The 16,329-nt window shown below is 49.9% G+C and overlaps 1 protein-coding gene across 4 annotated transcripts in view; it reads left to right on the forward strand.

Annotated features, from left to right (window-relative positions):
* CCDC186 (coiled-coil domain containing 186) overlaps positions 1–13,323 on the forward strand; it is a 105,338-nt gene extending 92,015 nt beyond the window's left edge. For all 4 annotated transcript variants that reach the window (XM_073556622.1, XM_073556620.1, XM_073556623.1 and 1 more), the window contains exon 16: positions 5,824–13,323. In XM_073556622.1, the coding sequence (XP_073412723.1) occupies positions 5,824–5,898 (75 nt within the window). In that variant the 3' untranslated portion in view covers positions 5,899–13,323. The remainder of the gene's footprint in view (positions 1–5,823) is intronic.
* Positions 13,324–16,329: the final 3,006 nt, after the last annotated feature.

A 16,329-nucleotide genomic window follows, 5' to 3' on the forward strand; every position in this document is an offset into this window, starting at 1 on the left:
GTCACCTGTAGAGGGAGCTCACCACATACAGATTTATGCAGCCACCACTAGAGGGTGCTCACTACATACAGATTTATACAGCCACCACTAGAGGGAGCTCACTACATACAGATTTATACTGTCACCACTAGGGGGAGCGCACTAAATACAGATTTATGCAGCCACCACTAGGGAGAGCTGACTACTTACAGATTTATACAGTCACCACTAGAGGAAGCTCACTGCACACATTTATACAGCCACCGCTAGGTGGTGCTCACTACATACAGAATTATACAGTCACCACTAGAGGGAGCTCGCTACATACAGATTTATACAGCCACCACTAGGGGGAGCTCCCTACATAAAGATTTATACAGTCACCACTAGGGTTAGCTCACTACATACAGATTTATACAGTCACCACTAGGGGGAGCTCCCTACATACAGATTTATACAGCCACCACTAGGGGGAGTTCACTACATACAGGTTTATACAGCCACCACTAGGGGGAGCTCACTACATACAGGTTTATACAGCCACCACTAGGGGGAGCTCCCTACATACAGATTTATACAGTCACCACTAGGGTTAGCTCACTACATACAGATTTATACAGTCACCACTAGGGTTAGCTCACTACATACAGATTTATACAGCCACCACTAGGGGGAGCTCCCTACATACAGATTTATACAGCCACCACTAGGGGGAGCTCACTACATACAGGTTTATACAGCCACCACTAGGGGGAGCTCCCTACATACAGATTTATACAGTCACCACTAGAGGGAGCTCACTACATACAGATTTATACAACCACCACTAGAGGGAGCTCACTACATAAAGATTTACAGTCACCAGTAGCGGGAGCTCATAAAATACAGATTTATGCAGACACCACTAGGGGGAGCGCACTACATACAGATTTATGCAGCCACCACTAGGGGGAGCACACTACATACAGATTTATACAGCCATCACTAGGGGGAGCGCACTACATACAGATTTATACAGCCACCACTAGGGGGAGCTCACTACATACAGATTTATACAGCCACCACTAGGGGGAGCTCACTACATACAGATTTATACAGCCACCCCTAGAGGGAGATCACTACATACAGATTTATACAGCCACCCCTAGAGGGAGCTCACTACATACAGATTTATACAGCCACCCCTAGAGGGAGATCACTACATACAGATTTATACACTCACCAGTAGAGGGAGCTCACTACATACAGATTTATACAGCCACCACTAGAGGCAGCTCACTACATATAGATTTATATACTCACCAGTAGAGGGAGCTCACTACATACAGCCACCACTAGGGGGAGCTCACTACATACAGATTTATACAGTCACCTCTAGAGGGAGCTCACCACATACAGATTTATACAGTCACCTGTAGAGGGAGCTCACCACATACAGATTTATACAGTCACCAGTAGAGGGAGCTCACTACATACAGATTTATACAGCAACCACTAGAGGGAGCACACTACATACAGTTTTATACAGTCACCAGTAGAGGGAGCTCACTACATACAGATTTATGCAGTCACCAGTAGAGGGAGCTCACTACATACAGATTTATACAGTAACCAGTAGATGGAGCTCACTATATACAGATTTATACTGTCACCACTAAGGGGGAGCTCACTACATACAGCCACCACTAGAGGGAGCTCACTACATACAGCCACCACTAGGGGGAGCTCACCACATACAGATTTATACAGTCACCTGTAGAGGGAGCTCACCACATACAGATTTATGCAGCCACCACTAGAGGGTGCTCACTACATACAGATTTATACAGCCACCACTAGAGGGAGCTCACTACATACAGATTTATACTGTCACCACTAGGGGGAGCGCACTAAATACAGATTTATGCAGCCACCACTAGGGAGCGCTGACTACTTACAGATTTATACAGTCACCACTAGAGGAAGCTCACTGCACACATTTATACAGCCACCGCTAGGTGGTGCTCACTACATACAGAATTATACAGTCACCACTAGAGGGAGCTCGCTACATACAGATTTATACAGCCACCACTAGGGGGAGCTCCCTACATAAAGATTTATACAGTCACCACTAGGGGGAGCTCCCTACATACAGATTTATACAGCCACCACTAGGGGGAGTTCACTACATACAGGTTTATACAGCCACCACTAGGGGGAGCTCACTACATACAGGTTTATACAGCCACCACTAGGGGGAGCTCCCTACATACAGATTTATACAGTCACCACTAGGGTTAGCTCACTACATACAGATTTATACAGTCACCACTAGGGGGAGCTCCCTACATACAGATTTATACAGCCACCACTAGGGGGAGTTCACTACATACAGGTTTATACAGCCACCACTAGGGGGAGCTCACTACATACAGGTTTATACAGCCACCACTAGGGGGAGCTCCCTACATACAGATTTATACAGTCACCACTAGGGTTAGCTCACTACATACAGATTTATACAGTCACCACTAGGGGGAGCTCCCTACATACAGATTTATACAGCCACCACTAGGGGGAGTTCACTACATACAGGTTTATACAGCCACCACTAGGGGGAGCTCACTACATACAGGTTTATACAGCCACCACTAGGGGGAGCTCCCTACATACAGATTTATACAGTCACCACTAGGGTTAGCTCACTACATACAGATTTATACAGTCACCACTAGGGGGAGCTCCCTACATACAGATTTATACAGCCACCACTAGGGGGAGCTCACTACATACAGGTTTATACAGCCACCACTAGGGGGAGCTCCCTACATACAGATTTATACAGTCACCACTAGAGGGAGCTCACTACATACAGATTTATACAACCACCACTAGAGGGAGCTCACTACATACAGATTTATACAGTCACCACTAGGGGGAGCTCCCTACATACAGATTTATACAGTCACCACTAGGGTTAGCTCACTACATACAGATTTATACAGTCACCACTAGGGTTAGCTCACTACATACAGATTTATACAGCCACCACTAGGGGGAGCTCCCTACATACAGATTTATACAGCCACCACTAGGGGGAGCTCACTACATACAGGTTTATACAGCCACCACTAGGGGGAGCTCCCTACATACAGATTTATACAGTCACCACTAGAGGGAGCTCACTACATACAGATTTATACAACCACCACTAGAGGGAGCTCACTACATAAAGATTTACAGTCACCAGTAGCGGGAGCTCATAAAATACAGATTTATGCAGACACCACTAGGGGGAGCGCACTACATACAGATTTATGCAGCCACCACTAGGGGGAGCACACTACATACAGATTTATACAGCCATCACTAGGGGGAGCGCACTACATACAGATTTATACAGCCACCACTAGGGGGAGCTCACTACATACAGATTTATACAGCCACCACTAGGGGGAGCTCACTACATACAGATTTATACAGCCACCCCTAGAGGGAGATCACTACATACAGATTTATACAGCCACCCCTAGAGGGAGCTCACTACATACAGATTTATACAGCCACCCCTAGAGGGAGATCACTACATACAGATTTATACACTCACCTGTAGAGGGAGCTCACTACATACAGATTTATACAGCCACCACTAGAGGCAGCTCACTACATATAGATTTATATACTCACCAGTAGAGGGAGCTCACTACATACAGCCACCACTAGGGGGAGCTCACTACATACAGATTTATACAGTCACCTCTAGAGGGAGCTCACCACATACAGATTTATACAGTCACCTGTAGAGGGAGCTCACCACATACAGATTTATACAGTCACCAGTAGAGGGAGCTCACTACATACAGATTTATACAGCAACCACTAGAGGGAGCACACTACATACAGTTTTATACAGTCACCAGTAGAGGGAGCTCACTACATACAGATTTATGCAGTCACCAGTAGAGGGAGCTCACTACATACAGATTTATACAGTAACCAGTAGATGGAGCTCACTATATACAGATTTATACTGTCACCACTAAGGGGGAGCTCACTACATACAGCCACCACTAGAGGGAGCTCACTACATACAGCCACCACTAGGGGGAGCTCACCACATACAGATTTATACAGTCACCTGTAGAGGGAGCTCACCACATACAGATTTATGCAGCCACCACTAGAGGGTGCTCACTACATACAGATTTATACAGCCACCACTAGAGGGAGCTCACTACATACAGATTTATACTGTCACCACTAGGGGGAGCGCACTAAATACAGATTTATGCAGCCACCACTAGGGAGAGCTGACTATTTACAGATTTATACAGTCACCACTAGAGGAAGCTCACTGCACACATTTATACAGCCACCGCTAGGTGGTGCTCACTACATACAGAATTATACAGTCACCACTAGAGGGAGCTCGCTACATACAGATTTATACAGCCACCACTAGGGGGAGCTCCCTACATAAAGATTTATACAGTCACCACTAGGGGGAGCTCCCTACATACAGATTTATACAGTCACCACTAGGGGGAGTTCACTACATACAGGTTTATACAGCCACCACTAGGGGGAGCTCACTACATACAGGTTTATACAGCCACCACTAGGGGGAGCTCCCTACATACAGATTTATACAGTCACCACTAGGGTTAGCTCACTACATACAGATTTATACAGTCACCACTAGGGGGAGCTCCCTACATACAGATTTATACAGCCACCACTAGGGGGAGCTCACTACATACAGGTTTATACAGCCACCACTAGGGGGAGCTCCCTACATACAGATTTATACAGTCACCACTAGAGGGAGCTCACTACATACAGAGTTATACAACCACCACTAGAGGGAGCTCACTACATAAAGATTTACAGTCACCAGTAGCGGGAGCTCATAAAATACAGATTTATGCAGACACCACTAGGGGGAGCGCACTACATACAGATTTATGCAGCCACCACTAGGGGGAGCACACTACATACAGATTTATACAGCCATCACTAGGGGGAGCGCACTACATACAGATTTATACAGCCACCACTAGGGGGAGCTCACTACATACAGATTTATACAGCCACCACTAGGGGGAGATCACTACATACAGATTTATACAGCCACCCCTAGAGGGAGCTCACTACATACAGATTTATACAGCCACCCCTAGAGGGAGATCACTACATACAGATTTATACAGCCACCCCTAGAGGGAGCTCACTACATACAGATTTATACAGCCACCCCTAGAGGGAGATCACTACATACAGATTTATACAGTCACCACTAGAGGGAGCTCATAAAATACAGGTTTATTCAGTCACCACTAGAGGGAGCTCACCACATACAGATTTATGCAGTCACCTCTAGCGGGAGCTCACCACATAAAGATTTATGCAGCCACCACTAGAGGGAGCTCACTACATACAGATTTATACAGTCACCTCTAGAGGGAGCTCATCGCATACAGATTTATACAGTCACCACTAGGGGGAGCTCACTACATACAGCCATCACTGGGGGAGCGCACTACATACAGATTTATACAGCCACCACTAGGGGGAGCGCACTAAATACAGATTTATGCAGCCACCACTAGGGAGAGCTCACTACATACAGATTTATACAGTCACCACTAGAGGGAGCTCAATAAATACAGATTTATACAGCCACCACTAGGGGGAGCTCACTACATACAGATTTATACAGCCACCACTAGGGGGAGCTCACTGCATACAGATTTTTTCATGCATGTGAAATATTGAAAATTATTTTCTCAGTGAAAAGCTTCGTATATTCGGTTTCTGACACAGGTGATCTTTCTTCACTTTAAGATTTTTTTTAATCTTCAGGAAAATCTGCAAACTCTGGGATCAGAGATTGAGCGGCTGATTAAACAGAAGAATGATGGTGAGCGCAGGATGTAGCTGCCGCCGGCAGCGCAGCACGTGGGGCTCCTGGATGTTCAGGATTCTGTCCGGTTGTGCGATTTCTCAGAAACATTAATTTATCAGAAGAAGCTTTTGCACTAGACATGAGGAGGACCGGCGAGACGATCGCTCCTGACTCCGCCATCATCGTCGCTTCCATTCAGGTTATTCAAACGGTTTTATTACTATAATCCCCTGGGAAGTTTCAGTGGCTGTGGAAGATGAGAGCTGGCCGCTCCCTTCACTACAAGTCCCAGCAAGCCGGAGAGCCCTGACCGCTCATCCTCTCTTCTCCGCTCTTCATTAATCTCCTTGGTGGTCACGTGTTCTTGACGCCGGGCAAATGTAGCGGCATAATGGCGACTGAAACCTTCTCTAGTGTCGGACTATCACCGGGAAATAGAAGACATTTCTTCTTTGTCTCTGGGAAAGCTGGGCGACAGCTAATATCTCCAAACAGGTTGCCACTCAGCTTTCCAAGATCTGCCTGTACGGCAGGCAGTGGGTGCCAAATTGTCCATCAGGATCCTGGGAAAGCTGGGTGACCACTCATGCGTCTGCCAATGGGAAGACAATGATTATCATCCATGTTTCTTAGACATGTTGATGTCAGTAGTGAGAACATAATCAATTAACATATAAAACCTCTGCCATTCATGTCTCTGGAAAAGCTGCCTGTCCGTTTGGTGGCCGCCATTACAGCTTCCCCTGTATCCTGAATCTCTATAATTGCAGACTGAAGTGAGGGCAGATATAGTCAGTTTGCCAACAAGATGTTATCCAGGAACCAGGGAAAGCTGCGTGCCAGCCTATATGACCGCTACTAGAGCTCCAGCACGGGGTTCTTATGACCCAACTTCCTAATTTCTTGAATTTGTCAGTCTGAGAGCTTGATATCTGTCATTCAGGAGTCTGGGAAAGCTGGATCCTCAGGAAGACAAAGTAAGAAATGGCTGAGTATGAAGCTGTAGATTATAAAGGCGGTCACTGAAGATGGCGGATTGTGATCGCTCTCATGGACGCTCCACTTGCTTTTATCCGCCACTTTAAATGAAAAAGTGTACGCTACCTCTGCTCCAATCACATCCAAAGCTGCAAAGTTTGCCCATAGACTCCGCAGGTTTCCTCTGCTGCTTTTCTACAAAGTGGGGGTTAGAAATCCATTGTAATCTGATAGTCTGTGTCCCTCTGACAACTCTTCCTGTCAGCTGGGTGCAGACACCAGGTCCCTGTGATTGATGCCGTCACTATAATGAAGCCGTTAATTAGCGCTCGGATGTAATTGATGGGACAGATGTGCGCTGATACGTGCGCAGCCGCTCGCAGCCATCGCTTTAACCACATTACCCATCCATCGGAGACTCGCCGGCACCAGCCTCGCTGGCCGATCTTGACTGAACTCTTAATTATGTGAACATGCGCCAGTTGTGATCTTGCTAATCCGCTTGTGACTACAATTCCCAGACTGCTCAGCGCGGTGCCAAGGCCAAGACGCTTGTGACTATAACTCCCAGACTGCTCAGCGCGGTGCAGAGGACAAGACGTTTGTGACTACAACTCCCAGACTGCTCAGCGCGATGCCGAGGCCAAGACACTTGTGACTACAACTCCCAGACTGCTCTGCGCGATGCCAAGGACAAGACGCTTGTGACTACAACTCCCAGACTGCTCAGCGTGGTGCGGAGGTCAAGGCGCTTGTGACTACAACTCACAGACTGCTCAGCGTGGTGCCGAGACGCTTGTGACTACAACTCCCAGACTGCTCAGCACGATGCCGAGGACAAGACTCTTGTGACTACAACTCACAGACTGCTCAGCGCGGTGCCGAGACGCTTGTGACTACAACTCAGACTGCTCAGCACAATGCCGAGGACAAGACGCTTGTGACTACAACTCTCAGACTGCTCAGCACGATGCCGAGGACAAGACATTTGTGACTACAACTCCCAGACTGCTCAGCGAGGTGCTGAGGACAAGACGCTTGTGACTGCAACTCCCAAAATGCTCAGCGCGGTGCCGAGGACAAGACGCTTGTGACTGCAACTCCCAGACTGCTCAGCGTGGTGCCGAGGCCAAGACGCTTGTGACTGCAACTCCCAAAATGCTCAGCGCGGTGCCGAGGACAAGACGCTTGTGACTGCAACTCCCAGACTGCTCAGCGTGGTGCCGAGGCCAAGACGCTTGTGACTGCAACTCCCAAAATGCTCAGCGCGGTGCCGAGGACAAGACGCTTGTGACTGCAACTCCCAGACTGCTCAGCGCGGTGCCGAGGACAAGACGCTTGTGACTGCAACTCCCAGACTGCTCAGCGCGGTGCCGAGGACAAGACGCTTGTGACTCCCAGACTTCTCAGCACGGTGCCGAGGACAAGACGCTTGTGACTCCCAGACTGCTCAGCGCAGTGCCGAGGACAAGATGCTTGTGACTCCCAGACTGCTCAGCGTGGTGCCAATACGCTTGTGACTGCAACTCCCAGACAGCTCAGCGCGGTGCCGAGGCCAAGACACTTGTGACTGCAACTCCCAGACTGCTCAGCGCGGTGCCGAGGCCAAGACGCTTGTGACTACAACTCCCAGACTGCTCAGCGCGGTATCGAGACGCTTGTGACTACAACTCCCAGACTGCTCAGCGTGGTGCCAATACGCTTGTGACTACAACTCCCAGACAGCTCAGCGCGGTGCCGAGGCCAAGACGCTTGTGACTGCAACTCCCAGACTGCTCAGCGCGGTGCCAAGACGCTTGTGACTACAACTCCCAGACTGCTCAGCGCGGTGCCGAGGCCAAGACGCTTGTGACTACAACTCCCAGACTGCTCAGCGCGATGTCGAGACGCTTGTGACTACAACTCCCAGACTGCTCAGCGTGGTGCCAATACACTTGTGACTACAACTCCCAGACAGCTCAGCGCGGTGCCGAGGCCAAGACGCTTGTGACTGCAACTCCCAGACTGCTCAGCGCGGTGCCAAGACGCTTGTGACTACAACTCCCAGACTGCTCAGCGTGGTGCGGAGGTCAAGGCGCTTGTGACTACAACTCCCAGACTGCTCAGCGTGGTGCGGAGGTCAAGGCGCTTGTGACTGCAACTCCCAGACTGCTCAGCGTGGTGCAGAGGTCAAGGCGCTTGTGACTACAACTCCCAGACTGCTCAACGTGGTGCCAAGGCGCTTGTGACTACAACTCCCAGACTGCTCAGCGTGGTGCCAATATGCTTGTGACTGCAACTCCCAGACAGCTCAGCGCGGTGCCGAGGCCAAGACGCTTGCGACTACAACTCCCAGACTGCTCAGCGCGGTGTCGAGACGCTTGCGACTACAACTCCCAGACTGCTCAGCGCGGTGTCGAGACGCTTGTGACTACAACTCCCAGACTGCTCAGCGTGGTGCCAATACGCTTGTGACTACAACTCCCAGACTGCTCAGCGCGGTGCCAAGACGCTTGTGACTACAACTCCCAGACTGCTCAGCGTGGTGCCGAGACGCTTGTGATGTCTGAGATGCCAGATTGCTGGAGTTTCTATATTTAGTGATTTTCCAGTCTGTAATGTGTTGCAGTGATGAGGGTTGTAGTACCACAGTTCCCAGCACACCCTCTCTTAGAATTGCACGCGGTTTCTTAGTGACGGGGCGATCACGTGACGTGGCGGTCTTGCTTGCTCGCCGTTCACATTGCACTTTGGGCTTTTATCTGCGAGCAGCACGATCTGAAAATGTTTAGTGTGCAAAAAGCTGGAGAGCTGGGAACGCCAGGCTCCGTTGCCCTCACACGCCCTCCCCCTGGGTGACAGAGGGTCCTGCCCTGCAGTGGTAAGAAGGGTGGTCACCCAGCTTTCCACTCACCCTGAATGGATTCTATATCTGCGGTGTTTTGCTGCACATCCAGCCAGGAATTGTCACACTAAAGTGCACTCCACCTGCACACCCCCCAGGGCGCCACCAGAGCTGCATCCTCTTCACCTCCCGCCCCAGTCTTTGTCTCGCCATGATCGGGGGTGCAGTCTGTATTGTCAGTACCGTTCTCGACGCCTCTGTAAATCTCCTCTCAGCCCATAAATAAGACGGCTCTGTTTATAATTTCGCCATCGCTGGCGCTTATGGTTAGCACTCAACAGAGGTGACGTGTGGGCTGGGCGGCAAGATGATGACTGCCTGCAGCGGTTCACACCAAATACACACATTTCCGTAGAAGGATTATTCCTGTACCCTATCTGTATTGTTTTCTTGCGTGGTTTCAAAATCTCTGCTTGCTGTTTTAATAGAAATCTTGGCTAAAATGAGTCCCAGTAATGGGAAGGCACCACGGATCTGTTAGCAGCCCTGTAGTGAGCCGTGCAGCTGTGCGTCCATCACGTGCCCTACTGATCTGCCATCAGACCCGTCCCAAGAGTGAGTGTGTGCAGAGCAGTGGCAGCCCGACAGCTGCGCTCCTCTCCTGGGCTCTAGGGAAACCATGGGAATGGAGGTAATCTATATGGAGAGATCATGGCTCTTTAAGGGGTTGTGTAGGATGGTAAAATATGGTTGCTACCCCATCAAATGGTTATGTCTGAGCTGTAATGGCTTACAAGGCCTGTAGACACTGGGTGGCGCTGTTTGGGTAAAAAGTCCTATTTTCTATTCCCGGGTAATCCCATTTTAAGGGGCTGTTACCCAGCTCTCTCAGCATCCAGAATGACTGACACCCCTGACCTCAGTGCACGGCATTCGTTGTTTGGGAGAATTTACAGTTCAGGGCTCTTAAGTTAGCAAGGTGCACAGCCGCGTGGGAGCAGTCATCATGGCGGACATACAGGAGATTTTCCAAACATTACTTTAGCCTAGGAAAGCGTTCAGGACCCTGGTAAAGCTGGGTGACAAGTGCTGGGGACTAGAGCAGCGGCCATACTGGTTGTCACCCTGATTTCCTGGATGCAGGTTCCATGGAGAGTGGAGAAGTTTGATATCTAAAATTATCCACACTGTGCTGTTCCTGCCGGGAGTTGTAGTCTCCCCCGGTCGGAGAGCCTGCTGGGCGTTGGTCTTCCCCGGTTGGAGAGCCTGCTGGGCGTTGGTCTTCCCCGGTTGGAGAGCCTGCTGGGAGTTGTAGTCTCCCCCCGGTCGGAGAGCCTGCTGGGAGTTGTAGTCTCCCCCCGGTCGGAGAGCCTGCTGGGAGTTGTAGTCTCCCCCCGGTCGGAGAGCCTGCTGGGAGTTGTAGTCTCCCCCGGTCAGAGAGCCTGCTGGGAGTTATAGTCTCCCCCGGTCGGAGAGCTTGCTGGGGGTTGTAGTCTCCCCCGGTCGGAGAGCTTGCTGGGGGTTGTAGTCTCCCCCGATCGGAGAGCCTGCTGGGCGTTGGTCTTCCCCGGTTGGAGAGCCTGCTGGGAGTTGTAGCCTCCCCCGGTCGGAGAGCCTGCTGGGAGTTGTAGTCTCCCCCGGTCGGAGAGCCTGCTGGGAGTTATAGTCTCCCCCGGTCGGAGAGCTTGCTGGGGGTTGTAGTCTCCCCCGATCGGAGAGCCTGCTGGGCGTTGGTCTTCCCCGGTTGGAGAGCCTGCTGGGAGTTGTAGCCTCCCCCGGTCGGAGAGCCTGCTGGGAGTTGTAGTCTCCCCCGGTCGGAGAGCCTGCTGGGAGTTGTAGTCTCCCCCGGTCGGAGAGCCTGCTGGGAGTTGTAGTCTCCCCCGGTCGGAGAGCCTGCTGGGAGTTGTAGTCTCCCCCGGTCGGAGAGCCTGCTGGGAGTTGTAGTCTCCCCCCGGTCGGAGAGCCTGCTGGGAGTTGTAGTCTCCCCCGGTCGGAGAGCCTGCTGGGAGTTGTAGTCTTCCCCGGTTGGAGAGCATGCTGGGAGTTAGTCTTCCCCGATCAGAAAGCCACCGGTTTGTGAGTTTTTATTTTTTTCAAGATTCAATCACGATTCACTGCAAGATCTGAAAACGCTAAATTATCCCCAAATTCCCCTCCCGTCCCCGCCGCCTCCGTGACAAGTCCGAGCTCTCAATGCCAGACGTCTCCCGCAGCCTCTCATAAATCAGCGAGCGCACGGAAAACTCTCCACGTGACCCCTCCAGATTTATCGTCCTCTTTTATCTCCTGAAATCAGATAAAATCTTATCCAGGTTTTTTTTTGTGTTGAAATCTTTTTATCAGAATTATGTAAAAAAAAATTGTAAATTAAATCTGTATTTTTTCATAATTTTGTGTGTTCGTTTTATAAATTGATTTCTTCTGCGCAGATGAGGCGCCAGAGGGGCAAAGATTGGGATGTTAACAATTTTACGAAGCCTGAAAGAGATAAAAGAAGAAAAATATGGCAGCTTTGTTCCAGAAAAAAAAAAGTGCCACGTGTAGTGTCTGGTGCGGTATCGAAGCCCCGATCCGTTTAATAGCGCTGCAATACCAGATACGACCTGTGGACCAGGGAGGTGCTGTTCTATAAGAAAGTGATTGGGTTGTTTTTTTTTTTGTTTGTTTTGGTTTTTTTTTCTTCCCCCTTTTGAGCAATTTTTCTCTTGGGATCCGCCTACTTGTCACATTTTGTGGTCTGATGTAAGCGGCTGTATGTAGAGGTATTATGGTGGATGGTAAATGTCTGTCAACTGTATTCCAGCTCCGGTGCGTTTTGAGTGATCATGTGACCACGAGAATATAAATGAATGTAAAGGGATATTTATTTTATGAACAATTAGAAACTATTTAATTGTATCCGGGGTCGTAGAAGGGAGAATTCTATCCATAGAATCCGGACCGCGCTGGTACTGCTCTACTTAAAGGGGCGATCCATCTACAGAATCTGGAGTCCCAAAGAGAACCCCTTCTGTGTGCAGAGCATGGATCCCCATTCTTTGGGGGGTGTCTTTCTATGCTGGGGGGTCTCTTTCTATGCCAAGTTATATAAGGATTTTGCATGAAATCCCCCTTTAAATTAAAGGTTGGGGGCCGCGTGGTCCCAGTTTTCCCAGAGCCGCCAATCGTGGTTCCACTAATCATCATTGACTGTTCAGATATCTGTCAGATCGATAATCAGATTAGATGGCCAAGTAATCAGGAGGGCAAAGGATCCCCCATCTGGAGATTTCCAGAATTGTTTAACGCTTTAATTGTCGTCTGCCTCAATGTCTTCTTAAAGGGTCCCTGCACTAGTGCCGCATATGGCAGTAAATGGCGAGATGTGTCCTCTGCATTGATAGACAGCACTCCCCTCACTACACAGCGGGCCCTGTGCCTGGCGAGGTCTGATCGCTCACGTCTGCCTGGTGCGGCACAATCACATGATTACATGGTAGGATCACTCCTGTATGTGTATGTATGTGACCCCCAAACCTGGACTGTAGCACTCCCAGGAATCACCCCTGATGTATATGGTGTAATGTATAATGGATTCTGCTGATCTGTAAATATCTGTATAAATTATTCCTGGATTCTGTATATCTGCACATTTTAAATAAATTGTACAGCGAAACCCGAAGTTGTCGTTATATTATATCACGATATGTGCTGTGACGTGTACGTGACTAATATGCACAATGTGCAGTCTCTGGTAAGTCTTCTATTCCTCCTGTGCAGCCTCTTACTCCTTTTGTGCAGTTGCTTTTTCACAGTCTCCCTCCTCCTCCTCCTGTGCAGTCGCTCTGTCTCAGTCTCCGTCTTTCTGCTCCTGTGCAGTCGCTCTGTCTCAGTCTCCGTCTTTCTGCTCCTGTGCAGTCGCTCTGTCGCAGTCTCCCGTCCTCCTCCTCCTGTGCAGTCGCTCTGTCGCAGTCTCCCGTCCTCCTCCTCCTGTGCAGTCGCTCTGTCGCAGTCTCCCGTCCTCCTCCTCCTGTGCAGTCGCTCTGTCGCAGTCTCCCGTCCTCCTCCTCCTGTGCAGTCGCTCTGTCGCAGTCTCCCGTCCTCCTCCTCCTGTGCAGTCGCTATGTCGCAGTCTCCCGTCCTCCTCCTCCTGTGCAGTCGCTCTGTCGCAGTCTCCCGTCCTCCTCCTCCTGTGCAGTCGCTCTGTCGCAGTCTCCCGTCCTCCTCCTCCTGTGCAGTCGCTCTGTCGCAGTCTCCCGTCCTCCTCCTGTGCAGTCGCTCTGTCGCAGTCTCCCTCTTCCTCCTGTGCAGTCGCTCTGTCGCAGTCTCCCTCTTCCTCCTGTGCAGTCGCTTTGTCGCAGTCTCCGTCTTCCTCCTCCTGTGCAGTCGCAGTCTGTCTTCCTACTCACGTGCAGTTGCAGTCTCCGTCTTCCTCCTCCTGTGCAGTCGCAGTCTCTGTCATCCTCCTGTATAGTCGTTCTGTCGCCCTCCTCCTGTGCAGTCGCTCTGTCGCAGTCTCCGTCGTCCTCCTCCTGTGCAGTCGCTCTGTCGCAGTCTCCGTCGTCCTCCTCCTGTGCAGTCGCTCTGTCGCAGTCTCCGTCTTCCTCCTCCTGTGCAGTCGCAGTCTCCATCCTCCTCCTCCTGTGCAGTCGCAGTCTCCATCCTCCTCCTCCTGTGCAGTCGCAGTGTCGCAGTCTCCTTATTTCTCCTCTGCAGAGGTTTTTCCAATCTAAACTGCTAAAGTCCCAACAAAACTCCCAAACTTTTCCAGCCATATCAACGCTGTTTCTGCTATATTACTTCAGCACTGCAGCTGATCAGTGGCTGATGACTAGCTGCAGCGGTAATGTGACATAGGTGTCGCCAGTGTGGGAGGTTTATGGTATTTTTTTTCTTAGTTTGGGGCATTTTAGCAGTTTAGTAAGTCAGGAAGGTGCAGCCATGTCCTCCCCCACTGAGCGGCCTTCTGTAGCACCTGGTCACCCAGACCCTTTTCTCTCTCTCGGCTCTTCCTGCACAGGGTCGGTGTGAGACGCTTCATACCCTTCTTTCTTTGCAGAGACATAATTCATTGATTCTTGTGAAGCGAGATGTTATCTGTCACCAGAGACTGATAAATCCTTCCTGCATCGGAGACAGAGGAAGTAGCGAACTTCTCCCACCGGATAGTAGTCACTACAGGTGAGACCTGGGATGACGGCAGGAACGTAAAGGTAAGGTCTGCACTTTATTACGTTTACATTCAGGAATGTGGGAAAGCTAAGTGACAAGTGCTGTGTGAGAAGATTATTTTACCTTCCCATTACATCAGACAGCGGTGTTGTTATATCGCGGCCGGGAAACAGCAAGATATTATCACGTTATTACATCACGGAGCGGTGATTGTTCGGTAGAGATTATCCTCAATTATCCACATCTATAATTACTGTAGAATTATATTCACCTCCGATCCACATCGTAAATCTATTACACCCGTGTATTGTTCTCCAGAGCTGCGCTCACCATTCTGCTACTTGTTCTTGAAAACCGTCAGAAAGATTGTAGTAAGATCTTCCCTTATAGAGAAAGCAAAATATTGCAGAATTCTTCATCCTCCATATTAATGTCTATGGATGTAGATGAGGACAGTGAAGCCCCCGGAGGTGGATGTGGGGGGCACATACTTTCTTCATATTAATGTCTATGGATGTAGATGAGAACAGAGAAGCCCCCGGAGGTGGATGTGGGGGGCACATACTTTCTCCATATTACTGTCTATGGATGTAGATGAGGACAGAGAAGCCCCCGGAGGTGGATGTGGGGGGCACATACTTTCTCCATATTACTGTCTATGGATGTAGATGAGGACAGAGAAGCCCCCGGAGGTGGATGTGGGGGGCACATACTTTCCTCCATATTAATGTCTATGGATGTAGATGAGAACAGAGAAGCCCCCGGAGGTGGATGTGGGGGGCACATACTTTCTCCATATTACTGTCTATGGATGTAGATGAGGACAGAGAAGCCCCCGGAGGTGGATGTGGGGGGCACATACTTTCTCCATATTACTGTCTATGGATGTAGATGAGGACAGAGAAGCCCCCGGAGGTGGATGTGGGGGGCACAAACTTTCCTCCATATTAATGTCTATGGATGTAGATGAGAACAGAGAAGCCCCCGGAGGTGGATGTGGGGGGCACATACTTTCTCCATATTACTGTCTATGGATGTAGATGAGGACAGAGAAGCCCCCGGAGGTGGATGTGGGGGGCACATACTTTCTCCATATTACTGTCTATGGATGTAGATGAGGACAGAGAAGCCCCCGGAGGTGGATGTGGGGGGCACATACTTTTCTCCATATTAATGTCTATGGATGTAGATGAGGACAGAGAAGCCCCCGGAGGTGGATGTGGAGGGCACATACTTTCCACCATATTAATGACTATGGATGTAGATGAGGACAGAGAAACCCCCGGAGGAGGATGTGGGGGGCACATACTTTCCACCATATTACTGTCTATGGATGTAGATGAGGACAGAGAAGCCCCCGGAGGTGGATGTGGGGGGGGGGGGGGCACATACTTTCCTCCATATTACTGTCTATGGATGTAGATGAGGACAGAGAAGCCCCCGGAGGTGGATGTGGGGGGCACATACTTTCCTCCATATTAATGACTATGGATGTAGATGAGGACAGAGA

Source organism: Dendrobates tinctorius, unplaced genomic scaffold (assembly GCF_039654945.1).
Source record: "Dendrobates tinctorius isolate UK_male_01 unplaced genomic scaffold, ASM3965494v1 ptg000236l, whole genome shotgun sequence".
Taxonomy (NCBI): Eukaryota; Metazoa; Chordata; class Amphibia; order Anura; family Dendrobatidae; genus Dendrobates; species Dendrobates tinctorius.